We start from the raw sequence: 15665 nt of genomic DNA on the forward strand, positions 1-15665 counted from the left end.
CCCATCCATCCTTCCTCACTCACTTCTGCCCTGCGAGGAATTGATTGGTCTTTCTTCTTCTCTGTGTAGTAACACCTTTTGAAATGTCAGAATCTCTAACACTGCTGTGTTGATACTGTTGTACTAACATGTTTACTGTTCCTCGCCCGGCTTCAGCGCAGTCTCGCAAAGTCGATGTTGAGTACAGACGGCTGTAGTTTGAATTCCAAATCCTTTTCTCCTTGTGGGTAAATGTTTCCTATGCAAAATATGAAAACCATATTTGTAACTTAGTTTGCTGCTAAATCTGTGCTTAGCTTCTACACTAACGTATTCGATTCATTCCCTAAGTGTCTGTGAGCGCTTTGGAGGTGCAAGGCACTGCTGACTTCCTGGCCCTTATTATGAGATTACTTTGTTTTCTTCTATTATTGTTACTGTTATTTGTAGGTATAATGTACATGTTAAAAAAATTTGAAGAGCACCAAAAAATATGCAGTGACAAGTAAGTCATTCTACTGCCCCTTGCCCTGAGTGGCACAGTTCTTCTCTCAGGATGGGATGGTCCTTATCACCAGTCTCTTGTTTAATCCTTCCAAGGATATTCTTTGCATATAAAGCAAATCTGACTATACATAGTTCCCCTCCCCCTTTTGTTGAAGTTTTTGTTTGTTTGATACGCAAATGGTTGCTTGCTGTGCATGATTGTCTGTGCCTTGCTTTTGTTCACTTAATACGTTTTGGGGATGGTTTCTTATCAATACCGTGTTGACCCGCCTTGTTTTTTTTAATGGCTGTCTAGTCTTCCACTGTAAGTATGTACCATAAATTATTGAGTCATTCCCTCATTGGTGGGATTTACATGTGTTCAACATTTTGCTACAAACAAAGCAATTAAACAACCTCTTTTTTTTTTTTTTTTTAATAAATTTATTTATTTATTTTTGGCTGTGTTGGGTCTTCGTTTCTGTGCGAGGGCTTTCTCTAGTTGCGGCGAGCGGGGGCCACTCTTCATCACGGTGCACGGGCCTCTCACTATCGCGGCCTCTCTTGTTGTGGAGCACAGGCTCAATAGCTGTGGCTCACGGGCCCAGTTGCTCCGCGGCATGTGGGATCTTCCCAGACCAGGGCTCAAACCCGTGTCCCCTGCATTGGCAGGCGGATTCTCAACCACTGCACCACCAGGGAAGCCCAAACAACTTCTTTATACACACGTATGAGTCTCTCTTTTTGAGAAATTCCTATAAGTGGAATTTGCATTTTTATTTGGTAGATAATACCAAAATTGATCTTTAAAGGAGTTATACCAACTTGGATTCCCACCAACAGTGTATAAGAGTTCCTGTGTGCCTGTGCCTTTATCAACACTATCGGCTGTTTTATTTTTGCTCATTTGACAGGGAAAAATATTGTATCGTAGTTTTGATTTGAATTTCTCTTAGGAGTAAAGTTGAGCATCTTTTCTTAACATTTAAAAGCCATATTTTGAATTCTTATTTCCATAAATTAGCTGTTACATCCCTCTCCATTTTTCTATTTGCGTTGTTGGTCTTTTTTATTTTTATTTGTAATTGAATTACAAACCTTCTTTATAAACTAAGAAATTGGCCCTTTCTCTTATATGTGGCATATTTTTTGCCCCACGTTGTCATTTGACTCAATTTTCTTCAGGTATTACTTTTCCATTCTGAAATTTAAAGATTGTTATGTAATAAAATTTATCAGAGTTTTATAGTTTCTGAGTTTTATGTCATCTGTAAAAAGGCCAACTTAATTCCAACTTCACTTTTCTAACTTAATTTTTTTTCTAAAAGGACATTTGAATTTTCCATCTTTTCACTGCTGATATAAATTGCCTCTTATCATATTTCCGGACTTTCTATATGTATTTGATTCTATTCTAGGCTGTATTTGTTATTGTGATCTCTATGTGCTAGCATCAACTTTTTAAAACTATTGTAGATTGAAATTGTCTTACCATCTGATGTTGTTCAGAAATGTCTTGATTATTCTTGCACATTTATTTTTCCATATGAACTTTGAAATCAGCTTGTCTGGTTATACATATTATTTTTTATAGCCATATGTATGTATACTTGGGGCATTTTGAAAATACTTTACATATGCATAAATATGCATGTTCATGGCAGTTTTATTAGAATTACATAACATTTATGGATTGATTTAGGGGGAATTAGCTTATTTATAATATTGAGTCTTCTTATCCAAGAATAGGCTACCTTGTTCCATTTATTCAAATTTTATTTTATGTGCCTCAGAGGTATTTAAAATGTTTTATTGTATAGATTTTGTACATTTTTGGTGAAGCTTATTTTTTTTCACCGTTTTTGTTTTTTTTGTTATTCTGAGTGTGATTCCATCTAACTTTCTGTGTTGGAAGGCTGTTGATTTTTCTGTACTAATGTTGTATTCAGCTAGTTGACTTGTCTTTTTTGTAGTAGATTTTCAAGTGATTTCTTTTTTTTTAAATTTATTTAATTAATTTATTTTTGTCTGCGTTGGGTCCCTGTTGCTGCGCACAGGCTTTCTCTAGTTGCGGCAAGCAGGGGCTACTCTTCGTCGCTGTGCACGGGCTTCTCGTTGTCGTGCCTTCTCTTGCTGAGGAGCACGGGCTGTAGGATGCGGGCTCAGTAGTTGTGGCACGTGGGCTCAGTAGTTGTGGCTCACAGGCTCTAGAACGCAGGCTCAGTAGTTGTGGCACACGAGCTTAGTTGCTCCGCGGCATGTGGGATCTTCTGGACCGGGGATCAAACCCGTGTCCCCTGCATTGGCAGGCGGATTCTTAACCACTGCACCACCAGGGAAGTCCTCAAGTCCTGATTCCTTAAGTTGTTTTTGTTTTTGTTGGTTTTTGGGTTTTTTTAGGATAAAATATCATCTGCTAATAATGACAACTTTACTTCCTACTTTCCAGATTTATACATATTTCTTTGTCTTTTCTGATTGCGTGGGCCAGAACTTCTAGATTAATGTTGCATAATCATGAGGGTCGTGGGCAGGCTTAGCTTTTTAATGAACTGCTTCTGACGTTTACAAGTGGCCACCCTTAATCTCCCCGTCTGGACCTCTGTGACCTGCGTTCATTCAACTAATGGCATTTTTCTCCTTCTGTGTCAACAGCGTGGTGACGGCCCCTATGCTCTGATACTAGTGCCAACAAGAGAGGTAAGCAGTCCCACTTTCGGAGTGCTAAGCAAGTACTTTCAGTGATATTGTTGAATTTAAAAGTGGTTTTTACCATTTTTTCCCCTGCTGCACAAATCACTACACCCTTTCCTTTGCCCAGGAACCATCCTTCTGGCTCCTGACAAGAAGAAAAGTTCAAGTACTCTTTGAAAACCAGAAGTTTTTTGGTTTTGGAAAAGTGTTTCCCTGTTATCTAAAAACTAATGACACTATAAATTTCTGTCCTCATAAAAGGAATAATCACATTTTTGTACGTTGTCTTTTTCTTTTACAACTTAATTAAAAAATAAAAGCAGTTGACCCTACAAATGAACTTTCATTTTTTTAAGAAGCTACCAAAAATTTTACTCGTTTCTGAAAGTTAAGCTTCTTGATGTTTTTCTTCTCTCTTGGTGGAAATCTCTTCTATCCGCTTTATTTTATTTGCCTTCAGAGGCAATTTCAGATTAGGGTATCTGTTTCCTATATCAAATGCTAATCACTTCCTTGCAGAGAATCAATCATGGCGATGGAGGTTTCTGTACAGCCTGCAGCATCCTGTCTCAGCTCCATCCATTGAAGGAGCGGGCACGGAGCTATTTAAATTTTTACAGCAGCAAACTCGCTACTTCCCTGGGATGCTTCCTGAATACAAAACGTGTGGAAACTGTATATATATCCTTGGGTAAAGGGATTATGTAGAGGCTTTGTTGATGGTTGTTAATGGTTATAAACTATTCAGTACATTAATTTTCTCTTTCTCTGGTTTCCACTGGGCTTGTTGGTTTTTTCTTTTTTTCCCCCTTTAATAGACTTGGGAAATGAACATCTCTGTCTTTAGCTACTGCTCTGCCCCAGCATAGCCTTAGGATATAGTCATGTCACCTGTAAAGGAACGTTCCCAAGGCTAGCCTGTTGCGTCACTGTGTGGTTTACCCCTTCACACATATTACATTCTCTCTCTTTCCAAAGGGAGCCAGGCTCAGGTTGACTCTGTTTCATTTTCTTCCGTCCTTGTGTACCATAGACTGTACTTTTCTGTGTGGTACTCTGGGAATTTGAGCCAGCAGAGGGAGCACAGAACACTGTGTTTGTGTATGTCCGAGAAATAGATGTGATGTCTCTAGCCACATTCTCCAGACGGACAGTTTTCAGAATCAGTCTAAGAACAAGGTGTATTTCCCAAGTAGATTCTGTGTATAGGGCTTTTTTAAAAAAATCCTAACTTTAGGTCCAAGGTTGGATCCTTATCACTTTACACTGTCTAAATTTTTAAAAATAAATAAAATGGTAAGAAGGGACCTTGCTCATTAACTCTAACTTTTTAATATTTACAGCTGGCCCTACAAAGCTTTGATACTGTCCAGAAACTGCTTAAGGTAAGGCAAGCCATGAGTTCAGTTTTGTCTTTTTTTCCTGACTTTTTGAGGAAAGAGAAAGATACCACAGTCTTTTCTTTATTTTCAAAGAGCTAGGAATTACTGCAGTTTTCCTTGTATTCCCTGGATGTCTCTGCTCACCCCAGATACAGTTTGTAGGTTTTTATTGATCTGAACCTTACGAATCACCAGTTTCTAGCTTAGTGAGATTATTAGTGTTTCCTGGTACTTCGGGTCCTGTAATCTGTTCATCATAGTCACTAGCAAGCCACCTACAGAGACTCACAGGTACAACCTTAAGGTGATCCAGTGAAAGCAACTTAACAAGCTGCAAGTAGGGTTTGTTTAAGAAAGAAGGGAGAGAAAGCTTCCAAGCCAAAGGCTGCCAGCCCACCGAATTAGACTGAGAATTGATCTTTCTTTTATCACGAGTGGGAGTAAGGAAGCGTTGTACTTGGGTTTGAGCTTAACCAAAAAGGAAAAAAAAAAAGGCGATAGACTTACTGAATTGTGTTTTCAATTCAGGCTCTACGGGGAAAGGCAGAGAAGCTACTTGAATCACTTAAAAAGCCCACATTTCTCTCTTACAGTGTCGGAAGCTAGTCGCATAGGTATAATTTAAGTTACTGCTAATATCCATGGGCATGGCAAGGCCTAGGAATTGTGTCTGCACAGTAATACCTCCTGCAATGAAAAGCCGAGTCCTCCCTCACGACCTCCTTAAGGAAAGGGAATTTGGAATCAGCCTCTGCAGTAAATGGGGCTTTGCATTGATTTTGGTCTGATGTCTTTCTGTAGCCATTTACCTGGATTGTGCCTGGAGTGTTAATGGGAGGAGAGAAGAGAAAATCAGAAAAAGCCAGGTAGGGGGAGGTTTGTTTGTTGTTAATTCCTTTTAAAGTCTGTCCTGTCTTCCTCTTCAGTAAGACTCTGGCCCTTCTCAGCCTGGGAGAGCCTTGTCTCAGATGATGGTTCCTAGTCCCAGTGTGTGGGGACAGATTGAGTCCCCAGGGAGTGGTCACTCTAAACGGTGCTGTTTTTTTAAATATTGGTGAACCTACCAGGGGCTGCTCCCTTTTGATGTGGTCAGTAACAGGTCGTTACCTTCTTAAATCTCAACCCCCACCCCGCCCCCGAGACCCACGGTCCCCCCTTGTTAAGGATGCATCCCCCTTGACTCCCTTTTGTGGATATTGGGAGTTTGGGAATTTTGTTGTTTGATTTTACAGAAACAAGATTATAAACCTACATAATGCTTTGCATCTTGCTTTCTACACCCAAATACATTGATTCCTAATTCTGTGTTAGAATTGGTAATGGGTGTCAGTAGAAAATTGTTGCAAGAAGTAAATTCCAAATTTTGTGCATTCTTTTAAAAACGTTTTTATTTTATTATAGCTTAATGCTTAGTAGTTATGCTCAACTATGTGTGTAGTCTGTAACTGAGGAGCAAATATTCAACTTGAAACCTTCAGGTGTTGGTTAGGGTAAGATTCCGCTGTAACTAACAACAGCAGTGGCGCAAACAATATGGAAGTTTTTTCTTTTTCTTTCACGTTTAAGAAGCGTGACGGTAGCCATCGGGGCTGGCATGGTGCATGCGCCAGCGTGAGGACCCTGGCTCATTCTGGCTTTTTGTGCCACTAAGTGAAGCTTCCATTTTCAGGCTTTCCTCATAGTGTTAGATAGTTGTTGGAGCTCCAGCCATTGTATCTGATTTCCTGCCAGTAGGAACAAAGATAATCATACCTCCTCTTTTTAAAGGTACTGGTGGGATTTGCATGCTCCCTTTATCCATTTATCTTATTGCCATAACATAGGCACGTGCCCACTTAATTACAAGGGCAGCTGGAAAATGTACTCAGCTAAAAGTTGTAGGCTTTTATTACTATGGACTAATGGGATGAAGGATGGTTGTGGAGTAAGAAGTTAGATTTATTCCACCTGGTCCATGGGGCAAGGCTAGGCCTATCGCATGGAAGTTACAACAAGGATCCAATGTAAGAAAAAAGCATTCTAACCATTAAAGCACGTTGGCATGGGATAATGCATTCAGGTGGGAGGTTCCCCGGCACAGATGCCTTCAAGAACAGATTAGGTGACCATCTATCTGGAATATTCTAGGAAGCGTCTATGGATCAGATAAAGGGCATTGGGTTATATAGTAAAGATTCCTCTGAGACAATTTTAATAGGATTTCAGATCTTACAGTTATGTTTTGTAAGACAGAGAAACTTCAGAGAAAAATTAGAACTTAAATATATCTTTGTATCCACTTGTCGTTACGCTTGTCATGATTTCAAGCTGTGGCATGTTGGCGCTGGCCATGAATGTCTCCTCCTTAGCCTTTTCCCTGTGTTTTCTATTGCTATGGCTCCATCTGATTTACTTTCTTTTATGATATATAATTTTAAACAGACTCCGGAAAGGAATAAATATCCTCATCTCAACTCCCGGACGCCTCGTGGATCATATTAAATCCACAAAGAACATTCATTTTCGTCGGATCCAGTGGCTGATTTTGGATGAAGCAGACAGGTGAGCCCGTCCAGGAAGCGGGAAAGGGCTGTTTCTGTGGTCTTTGCCAAAACTTCTGGAGCCCCTTAGTGTTCCCTTTATTCACGTAGATTAAAACTCCTCCCTTGACACCACAGAATCCTGGATTTGGGTTTTGAAAAGGACATCACGGTGATACTCAACGCTATAAATGCCGAGTGCCAGGAACGACAGAACGTCTTGCTGTCGGCAACACTCACGGAAGGTGAGTTGGGAAGAAGTGCTGTTTGTTCTCAATGGAGAGGAAGGGCCTAGATGCGAGCTGTGTTGTTTCCCAGCAGCGATTCTCAGCCTCGGTGGGGAGTGGGCGAGGAGGACGGTGTCGCGAGAGGACTGCTCTTCAAACCGTGTGTCCTGTGCTCCCGGCCTCCCTCTCCCATCATCCTGACTCTCTGGTCCCCAGCACGTGGGGAAAGGGAGAGGGGGCAGGTCCCAGGCCCAGAGCCCTCACAGGAGGGAGAGGCTGCTGTGCTCCCGTCAGGGCGTGGAGGGGGGGAGGAGGCTGCCTGCCGCCCACCTGGTGGTCTCGTGAGGCTGTGATCGCGATTGCTGCCCGCTGAGAGCAGGGCTCTTGTCCTGAAGGTGGTAACCTCTATCCCAGCTCATTTTTTGGTGTAATCACCCTGCCTTTCTCCTAAAGAGAAATCTGTCCTAAAGAATATATTATGTAAGCTCATTTCTGTCTTTCCATCATCGTAAGATGGAATTTCTTAGCTCTCTTTTGTTGATGGGAACACCTAGGCTTGGAAAAGTTGTATCACTCTCCACCAGGACCCCCCGCACGTGACTCCCTGTCTGAGCGACAACTCAGCTCTCATGTTCTTATGTCACTTTACTCGGTTTACTAGTCTGCTCTGGTGCACACGTACCACATGCCATCCACGTGACCCACCAGCAGTTCTCAGAGTGTATCCTAACTAACAGTGACTTTAAGAGATAATCCATGGGACTTCCCTGGTGGTCCAGTGGTTAAGAATCCTCCTTCCAACGCAGGGAACGCGGGTTCGATCCCTGGTCGGGGAACCAAGATCCCACGTGCCGTGGGGAAGCTAAGCCCGCATGCCTCAACTACTGAGCCCAGGTGCCTCAACTAGAGAGCCTGCGCGTGCCCGCAAGCTACAGAGCCCACATGCTCTGGAGCCCAAGCGCCACAACTACGGAGTCCGCGCGCCACAACTAGAGAGCCCGCGTGCTGCAACTAAGACCCAACGCAGCCAAAAATAAAATAAATAAATATTAAAGAAAGAAAGAGATAATCCATGGAAAGGGGGTTCTGTGCTCAAAAAGTTGGGGAAATGCCTCACGTTACCTCCTCCTCTTGGAGATTCATGTGCACATTTATACAATAAAGGTCCTGAGAAGGCCTGTAAACCCGGGAAACCCTGGGAAAGAATCCCAGGAAAGCTTTTCATCAGGGTTTTCATAACTTACTTGACCACAGAACCCTTTCTGGGGGATGGTGGGCAGACATCTGTTTCAGTGGTCTTCCACAGGTCAGAGTTTAGAGACACCGGTGGTGTGGATGGGCTGTTGGGCCCTGGGAAGAAATAGGTGGGTCTCCGCTGGACTGACAGTGGGGCAGATCAGTGCTGGCATTTGGGGATACCCATCAGGAGTTTCTTAATAAGCCTGGATGTGTGGTGTTGGGGGCTGTGCAGGTGTGACCAGTTCTACAGCGTGTGCCTGTCAGTTGTTTTGTCCTTGTCGCTTTTTCTCCAAGGTGTAACGTGGCTAGCTGATATCAGTTTACACGACCCAGTCAGTATTTCTGTCCTGGATGAAAGCCATGACCAGTCGAACCCAAAGAGCAAAGCCATTCCTGAAGCTTCTCCTCCACGAGCTAGCGATGAGCTGGACAGCTTTGCCATACCAGCGAGCCTCGAGCAGTACGTGACGGTGGTTCCCAGCAAACTGAGGCTCGTCTCCCTAGCGGGCTTCATCCTGCAGAAATGCAAGGTAGGTCTGGGGACTGGGTCCAGCCTGATCCGGGGAAAGACCACAGTTCTGTTCACGTCGGGCATTGAGGCAGTGAGCTGAGACACACACAGAAGTTTCCAAACTGAGCTGTGGTGCAAGCGCAGACCTTAGCAGAGATCTTTTCAGGCAGTGGTTCTAGGATTGCGGTGAAGACTCAGAGGTCACTGGTGGCCATTACGTTCAACTGAAGATCTGCCTCAAATACCTTTCCTGGGACTGATACCGGGAATGTCACAGGTGGTACACACATGCTGGATGTGAGGCAATACAGGGGCCTGTGCTCATGTTTTTTTAAAGAATCATCGTATTTGTATATTTACTAGAGTCACGTGATAACTTTCTCTGGTATATGGGGAGAGAGTAGGTGGAAGGGCTTGAGGGTGCAGCTTCAAGACTGACTGCGTGTGCAGAGTCCCTGCCGGGGAGTGCCGTGTGTGGCGGGACCGAGTGAGTGAGAGGGACACAGCTAAGGGCAACTTCGCTCTGAAGCATAATTGTTTTTCTCAGATGCAGGAGGCCTGTTCAAGTTTGCAGCTATGTCATTTTCCTGTCCTACATTCTTTGTAGTGTGGAGGATCTGTTATTTTTAAAAATAATTCAAAGCCATCTGTCACCTCTGTTTCCAGATCGGGGCTAGCCTGCCCATGTGTTTTAGAAAGAGATTCATTTTAAGTGTCACCTGATCTTAAAAACACGTGGTGGTTTTTCCCCCTTTGTATCGATGTAGTTTGAGAGAGACCAGAAGATGATCATCTTTTTCTCGAGTTGCGAGCTGGTGGACTTCCACTACAACCTCTTCCTCCAGACCCTGCTGAGCGGCTCAGGGGCTCTGGCCCCAGGTGGGTTGCCATGTGCCTCCACGCGGTTAAAATTCCTGCGGCTGCACGGCAACCTGGAGCAGGAGGTGAGCCTGTCCTCCCGGGTTGGCCCTGGCTTCCCTAGGGGCCCCGCTGGGCCAGGAAAGAACGTGGCTAAAGTGGGCGACCCACCAGAGGCCAAAGCGGGTGACACGGCTGTGTCGATGGGGCGAGGGGAAGCCTATTGTTCCCGTTTGATTTTCCTCCGGGAGCTGGTCTCTTCCACCCGAGAGAGCTCGCAGGCCCAGCTTGGCCTGACTGTACCCCAACCAGCTGTTAAGGCAACAGAGTACCACTAAGTAGCTGGCACCAGGGAAGGGTTTTGCCTTTTTAGTACCCAGTGTGTAATTAGGGCTTGATGTCTTCAAATTAAGAGCATTAATGGAGCTAAATTGTGGCTCCCATATGGTACTGCTGAGCGTGACTGCTGTCATTGTCAACAAGATGCAGCGCTTTCACTCGGAACACTTGGGTTGGGAGAGGACGCTGGGTTCCAGAGGGGCTGCAGGGGCTCAGCGCTGGCGAATATTTTTGATCAGGAAGAAGAGTGGAACATTTTCCTCATCTTAGGTACTTAGCTACATTCACTCTCATTCCACTACTGGTAGGCAGGCCATCCATTTAGGGAGTCGAGCGGGGTGTAGAATGAGATGAACTCTCTGGAATTGTGGCAGGAAGGACAAGCAGGGCTTGGAAACGGGAGCCACCTTGTCCTAGAGCAGAGGTTACCAGGCAGCTTAGAAAATTAGAAAGCTTGAAAGAAAGCCAGAAATCGGAATAAGGTTTGACTAGAACCACCTTTTAAAAATCAGAACATTTTTAGAGCTAAAGGAGACATTAAAGGTCATCAAGTCCAGCCCCTCTTTTTGTTTATTTTGTTTTAATAATTAAGGAAACGGAGGTTTAGAAAAGTGAAGTTGCTCAAGGTTACTCAAGGACACAGCTTCTTTTTTTTAATATACATTTATTTTATTTATTTAGTTTTGGCTGTGTTGGGTCTTCGTTGCTGCGCGCGGGCTTTCTCTAGTTGCGGCGAGCGGGGGCTACTGTTCGTTTCGGTGCGCGGGCTTCTCATTGCAGTGGCTTCTCTTGTTGCGGAGCACGGGCTGTAGGCGTGCCGGCTTAGTAGTTGTGGCTCGAGGGCTCTAGAGCGCAGGCTCAGTAGTTGTGGCGCACGGGCTTAGTTGCTCTGCAGCATGTGGGATCTTCCCGGACCAGGGCTCGAACCTGTGTCCCCTGCATTGGGAGGTGGATTCTTAACCACTGTGCCACCAGGGAAGCCCACAGCTTCTTAATTAACACAAGACTATACAGAATTTCCTGAATATTCCAGCTTTAGTTTTGTAAACTCTTAATTTTTACCTTCAGGATCCCCAGTTCAATCAAGTTTGTTGATTTCATAATGTAATGCCATTTATGGGTTTGCTTTTTTTTTTAACTGATTTTATCAATACTGTAGGTCTGTTTTCTGCAGAGCCATCCTGCAGGGTAGGTGTAAGGATGATGAAGGAGCTGGATGTGGACTCAGAAGGATCTAGGGGTTTGAATGTGTCAACAGAAGATTCTGCAGTTAGGTTATTTCAGACTGTGTATCTGTCATTGTAACAGGGTGGTAACTGGGTAGGGTGTTTACAGCCGTGTGCTCTGGGGGCAGACTGCTTGTGTTCTGGTGCTGACTCTGCCATTCACTGGCTGTGTGACCTCAGGAAAGCATTTAACCTCTCTGTGCCTCAATGTCCGTGCCTGTGAGGTGGAGAGAACAGTAGTACGTACTTCCTGGGGTTGTTGTGACGACTCACTGAATGAATGCAGATCAAGTCCTTAGTACGTGGCCTGGTGCAGAGTGAGCATTGGGTAATGTCAGGTGCCATTATTGCTGTTATTTCTCTTTCAGGAAAAGTGCAGTTTTTTCATTGTTTAATAGTTGTTAGTATTCTACTTGTCTTGTTTATTAAGTGTTTAGCCTTCACACCCTCCCTATGAGATGGGTAGAAGGTGGCAGGGAGGATCTCTGTATTTCGTTTTCTAAATATTGGTGCAGTGTCTTGTCCCAGGGGACTAAGCTAAAACCGCCCCCATCGCGTCTTCCTGGCTTGTCACCCTGCCCCCCTGCTCCACATGACCTTAGTGTGGTCTCCCTAAGTGACTGACGTGACCCTAACCAAGTATTAGAGCGTCAGAGAGGAGCTGCTGTTTGAAGAAGTTGCTGCATGATAGCTGCGATGGATGCTCAGGGCTTTGGTGGCTGTGTTCCTTACCCCGAACCTGAGTACAGTATGTCTGGTCTTTAAGATTAGTTTCACGGGCTTTTATGAACTTTCCTGATTTTTTTCTGATTTTGACTCTACAGTGCAGCCATAAATTCCCTGGGTTCAGATCTCAGTTCAGTCCTGTATTAACAGTGTATGCACGTGCCTTGGGCAAGTTACTCAACCTCTCTGTGCCTCGGTTTCTTCCTCTGGAAGTGAGGGTGGTGACAGTAGCTGCTCATTGGGTTGCTTTGAGGATCGGATACGTTCAGACACGTAAAGTGCAGGCCAGCCTCTGATACCTGGTACACTCCCTACGTGCCGGTCGTCACTGTCCACTGTGCTCAGTGAGGTGCAGCCTGGGGTCCAGTCACGTGATGGGACGTGTACCCGCAAAAGGCCAGAACGAGGTACACCTTGGTGTCAGAGGGGAAAGAGAGACTTCACTTCTTTCTTTTTTCCAAATCTTCAGTGATTTGGGTATATTTCCTTTTTGTTGTTGTTGCTGCTGACAGAGGGACATGGCCAAGTCTTAACTGCTGGCAGCTCTGTGACTTAAACACACCCCAGTGTGGCCCCTGCAAGTTCACGCCCAAGGCCTTTTGGTCCAGCAAGTCTGCCTTTAGGAATTTACCCCAAGGGAATAGTTAAGCATGAGCACGGTGACTTGCCTACAGACCTGTTTATCGCAGCGTTGTCTGTGATGGTAAGCAGTGCAGACAACCTCAGTTGTCAGGAGTGGGGCGTTGGTCACGTGGTGGCGGGGCTCCCATTCAGCTGCATGTGGTATAGTCACGGGAGACGAGGCGGTTCGGGGCTATTTATTGGCATGAAAAGATGTCCACATTCAGTTGATATATGATAAGAGCATGTTAGGAGTGTAAGAACCATGATGCCAGTTTTTAAAAAGCCACATATTTGGTTATGTTTCGCCTAGAAAGGGGCTCAGGAAACCTCAAGGTGTTGCCAGCGGTGGTGGTTTGTTTTGAGTGGTAGGATGATTTAATTTCCTTCCTTTGACTTGAAGTATAATTTTTCTACAGTTAAAATATATGGCTTTTATAATTTGAAAATCTTTTTAAAAATCAGTTTTTAAGACAATTGCCCCATAGGAAAGGTTGGTTGTTGTTCAGCCTCTAGACCACCTGTAGAAAAGGTGTTAGAGTAAATTCTGAGTTGGGAACCCTGAGTGCAGGAACTTGTGGCCTTTGGCCCTCCTTGCTCTGGGTGTTGGCCGTTTCTGGAGGGCGTGGCCGCCGACCCCCCCACCCCCACCCCCGCCGCCCCGCATTGTCTTAATGAAACGTGCTGCCCTCAAAGCTTGTTACTCTGCCGCAGTCCAAGAAGCCTGGTCTTGTAGATATAGGGTCTTGCTGGAAGATGTGAAGAATCCACTTCTTCCTCTTTCCTGGCAAAACCTCTCTCTGTGCCTAAAAATAGTTATAGCAGCAGAAAATTGGGAGAGTTATGAGAATCTAAGCCTACCATGCTGGGCTCGATCTCAGAGTTATAAAGGCCCTATTTTTCCTTGTTCTTGTAGGAAAGAACAGCAGTGTTCCAAGAATTCTCACATTCCAAAACAGGGGTTCTTCTTTGCACGGTATGTATCATTCTGCGCTCCGTGGGAAGGTTGACAGTTGTTGTGATGGCGGTGGCAGTTTTTCGTCCCCTGACGATTTGCCTTGGGGTCACCAGCGCCACAGGGAACAGGAATTCCGGGGGCCGCTTGGTGTGGCTGGTCTCTTTGCACTCCTGGTTTGTCACCTTACTGCCACAGATAGCGGGCTGCCACCGCGCGGAAGACTTGGCAGTTTGCTCACTAATAGTGGCAGCTGTTTGTCTGAAAACGTGTGAATCTTGGCGATTTCTCTCCACCAAGAACTTGTAAATTACAGCTATCGGGAGTAATTAGAGCTGAGAACGTCTTTTCACAACAAAATCACTCTACTTGCCTCTGCTCACCTTTTCTTAAAGGAAAATAGATGCTCTTGGACAGATTTTATGTGCTGTTGTCCAGAACTGTCATTTGCCCCACAGTTTTCAGGGCCAGCTCACTCGGCCTCCGTCTTTGCAGTCGTGGGTAGCCGCCGCCTCCAGCACCGCAGTGACCTTTTTCGTGCACGCCTCTTGTGATCTTTTGAGATTGAAAACTCACACCTTCAACGTCCCTGCTTCTCTGGGGACTCACTTCACCAGAGTTGCTGCTGGCTCCCAAGATTAAAATGCCTTCCCTGTTTGTGCCATCTTGGAAGATGTAACTTAATCCCCAACTGGTTTTTTGAGAAATCCCTATATATAGTAATGAAATTGCACCGTCAACTTAGTAATCCTGTGAACAAGGGCTAGGTAGAAGCAAAGACATTTAGCTACTTGAATGCCTGTCTAGGCCTCGTTTAACACAATTACTTTTTAAGGAACTCCTGTTCTCTATTTAGTTTTAAAGGTAATAGAGATTGTTTTCTTTCTAAATTGAGAGTTTGTGAGCGAGTGCAGCTTTGTTTCTCGTGTGTGTATATATGCATGATCATCTACAAGACGGCCTGCCCGGTGACCTGCGGATTCTCGTGTGTGTGGCAAACAGTGGTTCCGCCGGCTCTGGTCCTTCAGATCTGAGAGCAGTTGCTCCTGGAATGCTTGCCTCAGAAGGAGATCTGAGTCTGACCAAGTAGCCCTTCTCTTTATGAAGCCCATCAAGTCAGATGCTTGTGTTTGCTCTAAAACTGTCTTCACATGCCTGGTCTAAAGCGAAGATGAGTCCAAGTAATCTACTTGATAAAGAAATTTGTCAAAAATCCTCTGTCTGTTGACACTTCTGGAGCCTGACCCCTTCCTGTTTCCTCTGTCTCCACTTTCCCTCTTGCTGCCTGTCCTTCAGCCAAACAGGGCCCTCTTTCAACTCCTCGAATGTGTCATTCTTACTTTTTCTGGCCTTGGGGGCCCTGGTACATGAGCTCCCTCGGCCTGGGACACACCACGCTGACTTAGACTAACCCCTTCGTAGGTCTCAGCTTCAGTGGCAGTTTTTCAGGAAACAGAAGCCCCAGTTCTTCCCCACGAGGCACTCCCAGCGGGCCCTGCATTCCTTTATGATGCTCCTCACAACTGGTCTAGGTGTCTTCCCACCAGAGCGCAGGCTCACGAGGACGGGGGCTGTCTTTCCCATCCCAGCGCCTGGCACAGAGCGGCAGGCACCCGGTGTTCGTGGGTTAAGTGGGAGGACAGCTGGGGCTCAGGAAACTCCATGCTGAGAATCAACTGATACATGTCTTTTTCTAAAGACTGAAGCTGAGATTAATATACTTGATCATTGGGGAATACTACTCAGCCATAACAAAGAATGAAACAATGCCATTTACAGTGACATGGATGGACCTAGAGGTGATCATACTAAGTGAAGTAAGTCAGACAGAGAAAGACAAATATATGATATCACCTATGTGTGGAATCTAAAATGTGATACAAATGAACCTGTTTACAAAACA

General features: G+C 44.9%; 1 protein-coding gene across 3 annotated transcripts in view; it reads left to right on the top strand.

Moving 5' to 3' along the window:
* DDX31 (DEAD-box helicase 31) overlaps positions 1 to 15665 on the top strand; it is a 72780-nt gene that overhangs the window by 12381 nt on the left and 44734 nt on the right. The window contains exons 7-14 of one of the 3 annotated variants that reach the window (XM_068553931.1): positions 3121 to 3165; positions 4503 to 4544; positions 5343 to 5407; positions 6963 to 7082; positions 7199 to 7305; positions 8821 to 9056; positions 9805 to 9981; positions 13724 to 13783. In XM_068553931.1, the coding sequence (XP_068410032.1) occupies positions 3121 to 3165; positions 4503 to 4544; positions 5343 to 5407; positions 6963 to 7082; positions 7199 to 7305; positions 8821 to 9056; positions 9805 to 9981; positions 13724 to 13783 (852 nt within the window). The remainder of the gene's footprint in view (positions 1 to 3120; positions 3166 to 4502; positions 4545 to 5342; positions 5408 to 6962; positions 7083 to 7198; positions 7306 to 8820; positions 9057 to 9804; positions 9982 to 13723; positions 13784 to 15665) is intronic. The other 2 variants (XM_068553932.1, XM_068553933.1) reach the window with 2 other exon arrangements.

This window comes from Eschrichtius robustus, chromosome 10 (assembly GCF_028021215.1).
Source record: "Eschrichtius robustus isolate mEscRob2 chromosome 10, mEscRob2.pri, whole genome shotgun sequence".
NCBI classification, from domain to species: Eukaryota; Metazoa; Chordata; class Mammalia; order Artiodactyla; family Eschrichtiidae; genus Eschrichtius; species Eschrichtius robustus.